This window comes from Apium graveolens, chromosome 5 (assembly GCF_009905375.1).
Source record: "Apium graveolens cultivar Ventura chromosome 5, ASM990537v1, whole genome shotgun sequence".
Classification (NCBI taxonomy): Eukaryota; Viridiplantae; Streptophyta; class Magnoliopsida; order Apiales; family Apiaceae; genus Apium; species Apium graveolens.
Window position 1 is genome coordinate 57,977,189 of NC_133651.1, and position 4,718 is coordinate 57,981,906.

General features: G+C 42.8%; 1 protein-coding gene across 1 annotated transcript; it reads right to left on the minus strand.

Moving 5' to 3' along the window:
• Positions 1 to 3,838: 3,838 nt before the first annotated feature.
• On the minus strand, positions 3,839 to 4,423 carry LOC141660099 (uncharacterized). Its single transcript, XM_074467061.1, has one exon. The coding sequence runs from the start codon at positions 4,421 to 4,423 to the stop codon at positions 3,839 to 3,841; it is 585 nt and encodes a 194-aa protein (XP_074323162.1).
• Between the last annotated feature and the right edge of the window lie 295 nt (positions 4,424 to 4,718).

Here is a 4,718-nt window from a genome sequence, read left to right on the forward strand (position 1 = left end):
AATTGCTACCGATTTAAGACTTGATAATATTTGGTTCTTGTAATATTTTTTGCACTTTGTTCCGGGCTCGTTTGAGGCCGGTGAATTTGTAATGAATGTTTTCCTTGCTGTTGTTTTAGTCTGTTTCTGTAGTTTGTTTTTGCCTTAGAATATTTTTCCAAGTATAATTTTGCTGGTTAGTCCTGACTAATCATTTTGTCCGGACTAGTGGCTGCTTTTAGTTAGAAAATTGGTTCTAAGTAAAAGTTGATTGCTCTAGTCCTTATTTATAGCATGTCCAGACTAGTGGTTGCTTTAGGATAGAAAATTAATTCTAAGTAAAAGTTGGTTGCTCTAGTCCTGACTGATAGGTTGTCCGGACTAGTGGATGCTTTTAGTTAGAAAATTAATTCTAAGTAAAAGTTGGATGCTCTAGTCCTGACTAATGGCTTGTCCGGACTAGTGGTTGCTTTTAGTTAGAAAATTAATTTTAAGTAAAAGTTGGTTGCTCTAGTCCTGACTGATAGGTTGTCCGGACTAGTGGATGCTTTTAGTTAGAAAATTAATTACAAGTAAAAGTTGGATGCTCTAGTCCTGACTGATAGGTTGTCCGGACTAGTGGATGTTTTTAGTTAGAAAATTAATTCTAAGTAAAAGTTGGATGCTCTAGTCCTGACTAATGGCTTGTCCGGACTAGTAGATGCTTTTAGTTAGAAAATTAATTCTAAGTAAAAGTTGGATGCTCTAGTCCTGACTAATGGCTTGTCCGGACTAGTGGATGCTTTTAGTTAGAAAATTAATTCTAAGTAAAAGTTGGATGCTCTAGTCCTGACTAATGGCTTGTCCGGACTAGTGGTTGCTTTTAGTTAGAAAATTAATTCTAAGTAAAAGTTGGTTGCTCTAGTACTGACTGATAGGTTGTCCGGACTAGTGGATGCTTTTAGTTAGAAAATTAATTCCAAGTAAAAGTTGGATGCTCTAGTCCTGACTGATAGGTTGTCCGGACTTGTGGATGCTTTTAGTTAGAAAATTAATTCTAAGTAAAAGTTGGATGCTCTAGTCCTGACTAATGGCTTGTCCGGACTAGTGGTTGTTTTTAGTTAGAAAATTAACTCTAAGTAAAATTTGGTTGCTCTTGTCCTGACTAATGGCTCGTCCGGACTAGTGGTGGATTTCTAAAAATATGCAAGTTAAAGAGAAAGCTTTTCATTGATCATTCATACAATATAGAATGAGAAACATTTTGGTTGCTTGCCAATATTGTCTACAAGTGTTTTGGTTGCTTTGTTTGCTTTACTACTGATAAAATATCCTTAGCCTTAGTCCATGCCAAGTGTTTGGGACTTCTGAGGCATCCATGTTCAAGAGCTTGTAGGTTCCTGGCCTGAGGACTTCTTTGATCTTGTATGGTCCTTCCCATTTGGGCATTAACTTTCCGGTATTTGTGGGGTCTGATGCTTCAGTGTCTCGAAGGACTAGGTCTCCAACTTGGAAGTTTTTGACTCTTGACTTCTTACTGAAATGCTCTCTTGTTTTCTCCTTGTATTTCTCCATTATTTCCACAGCTTGGTCCCGCACCTCATCAATTAGTTCCATGTTTGTTTTGAGTCCTTCTTCATTTGCTTCTTCTTCGAAGTGTATTGCTCTGTGGGAAGGAGAGCCCACTTTAATGGGCAGCATTGCTTCTGTTCCATAAGCTAGTTTGAATGGAGTTTCTCCCGTGCTTGTCCTTGGGCTTGTCCTGTAGGACCAAAGTACGCTTTGTAGTTCTTCTGGCCACTTGCTTTTGCTTTCTTTGAGTCTTTTCTCGATACCTCGGAGTAGGATTCTGTTGGTTACTTCTACTTGGCCATTTCCTTGGGGATATGCCACTGATGATTTTTTGTGCTTGATCCCGCGCTCTTGGAGGTAAGACTCGAACTCTGATCCGATGAATTGGGGCCCATTGTCTGATACTAGGACTCGTGGTATCCCGAATCTCATCAAAATGTTGTCCATAAATTTTATGCAGTCTTGCTGATTGATTGTCCTCATTGCTTTTGCTTCAACCCATTTTGTCATGTAATCAATAGTGACTAGTAGGTACCTGAGGTCTCCTTTTGCTCGAGGGAAGGGTCCCATAATATCAATACCCCAAACAGCGAAGGGGATAGGTGACATGACTGAGGATGGTAGGACTGGGCTTATCCGGGACACATTGCTGAAGAGCTGGCACTCCTTGCTTTTCTTGACGAATTCTATTGCATCCTGATGAATTGTTGGCCAGTAGTAACCTTGTCTTACGATCTTATGAGCTAGGGCTTTGGCAGACATGTGGTCTCCGCATATTCCTTCATGGACTTCTGTCAAGCAGTACTTTGCTTCTTCTGGGCCGATGCACTTCAGGATTGGAGATGAGAAGGTCCTGCGGTAGAGTACTCCTTCTTCGAGGAAGAACTTGGCTGCTTTTGCTTTCAATCTTTGAGCTTTTCCTTTATCTTCTGGGAGCTCACCTTTGTCCAAGTAGTTTATGAATGGAGTCATCCAATTTTGGGTGCTTTCTATTTCCAAGACCTCTCCAGAGTCAATTGATGGTCTGTGGAGTTCTTCGAAGTAGACTGAGCAGTCCAGATCTGATGAATTCCGGACTAATTTGGATAGGATATCCGCTTCTTCATTTTCTTCTTGGCATATCTGGAGGACTTGGTGGCTTGGGATTGAGGCTAAGTAGCTCTGAACCAGCGCTTGGTACTTCGCCAGAGTAGGGTCCTTCGCTATGTATTCTCCGTTTGTTTGCTTGACCACTATCTGGGAGTCGCTGTAGATTTTTAAGTTCTGGACCCTTAGAGTCCGGGAGAGCTTTAGTCCTGCGATCAACGCCTCATATTCTGCTTGATTGTTTATTGCTGGGAAGCTGAAGGATATAGCTGTCTGAATCTTAAATCCTTCTGGGCTCCTGAGTATGAGTCCGGCTCCTGACCTCTCGGTTGTTGAAGAACCATCTACCTTTAAGGTCCAGGCTCCTAGACTAATTTCCTTTTTTGGCTCCTGATCCGTGTCCATTGTCTCTTGGTCTTCTTCCGGGAAGTTGCATTCGATTATGAAATCTGCAAGAGCTTGAGCTTTGATTGCAGTCCTGGGAATGAAGCTTAGGTTGAACTGGCTCAATTCCACAGCCCAATTAACGAGTCTTCCCGAGATATCTGGCTTGTGGAGTATTTTCCTTAGTGGTTGATTTGTCACTACTCTGATCTCCCTCCCTTGGAAGTAGTGTCTGGGTTTCCTTGATGTTGTAACCAAAGCAAAGACAAACTTTTCCAATCTTGGGTATCTTGTTTCTGCATCTTTTAAGACCTGGCTTACATAGTAGACTGGTTGCTGTGTTCCATTCTCTTCCCTGATTAGGACAGCTCCTACGGCTTGTGCTCCTGCTGACAAGTATAAGTAGAGAGGCTCTTCTGGCTCAGCTTTAGTTAGGACTGGTGGGTGAGAGAGGTAGGATTTGATTTCCTCGAATGCTTTCTGGCACTCTGGGCTCCAGTTTACCTCTTTCTTGTTGGTTGCTCCTTTGAGTAAATCAAAGAAAGGTAAGCACCTCTCTGCTAGTCTTGAGACAAATCTCCTGAGTGCTGCTAGTGATCCTGCTAGTTTCTGCACATCTTTTTGGGTCCTGGGAGCTCTCATCTCCTGGATTGCTTTTATTTTCTCCGGATTGGCTTCTATACCTCTGTTGCTAATTATGAATCCTAGGAACTTTCCTGCTCCTACTTCGAAGGTGCATTTCTCCGGGTTTAGCTTGAGTTGGTTCTTCCTCAGATTTTCAAAGCACTCCTTCTGATCTTCCACGTGCCCTGGTATAGTTGTTGATTTAGAAATCATGTCATCGACATAACATTCCAAGTTTCTCCCAATCTGGGACTTGAATATCTTGTTCATGGCTCGCTGGTAAGTGGATCCCTAACTGCATTCTATCCACTGTGTGCTTGAAGAGGATATTTACTGAAGAACCATTGTCTATGAGCATTCTTCTTACTTCATTATCGAAAATGTCTAGAGTGATAACCAAAGCTGCATTGTGATGAGGGTTGACTCCTTCATAGTCCTTGCTGCTGAAGGATATCACCAGGTCTGGGAGTGATTGGATTGAAAGTACTTCTTCGCTGAATTCCGGGTTCCGGGGTGGGGAGTAGGATCCGCCTAGGACCACATTGACTACATTCTTTCCTTTCTTCTGCGCTTCCCCTCTGCTGTTATCCCGAACTAAGTACTTGTTCATATTTCCCTTTTTCACTTGGTCTTCAATGAAGTACTTGAGTGATAAGCAATTCTCGGTCTTGTGGCCATGGGTCTCGTGATAATCACACTGCCTATTGTAGGGCCTGCTCTCCGAAGGAGTTTGTATTGGCTTCGGAGGATAATAGAAAGGCTTGTCTTTGATTTCTTTCAAGATTTCCTCCCGGGTCATGTTGAGAGGAGTCCAGTCCGGCTCCTGCTTCGGCTCCCGAGATTGCTTCACGGGTCCTGGGTCGCTGTTCGACTCCTGCTTAGGACCAAGTCTTTGGAAAACCGGGTTTGCTTGTCTTTCTTGGCTTTGGTTGCTTTGCTTGAATTTCTTGTCCTGATGGTAACCCCTTTCGGTCGGTCATCAGTGTTTTTACTCCTAGACCCTCCATTCCGGGTCATTCTCATTGCCTGGAGCACATCTGTTTCCTTAATGAATCTGGAAGCCATGGAATAAGCTGCTGCCAGACTTTGCGGCT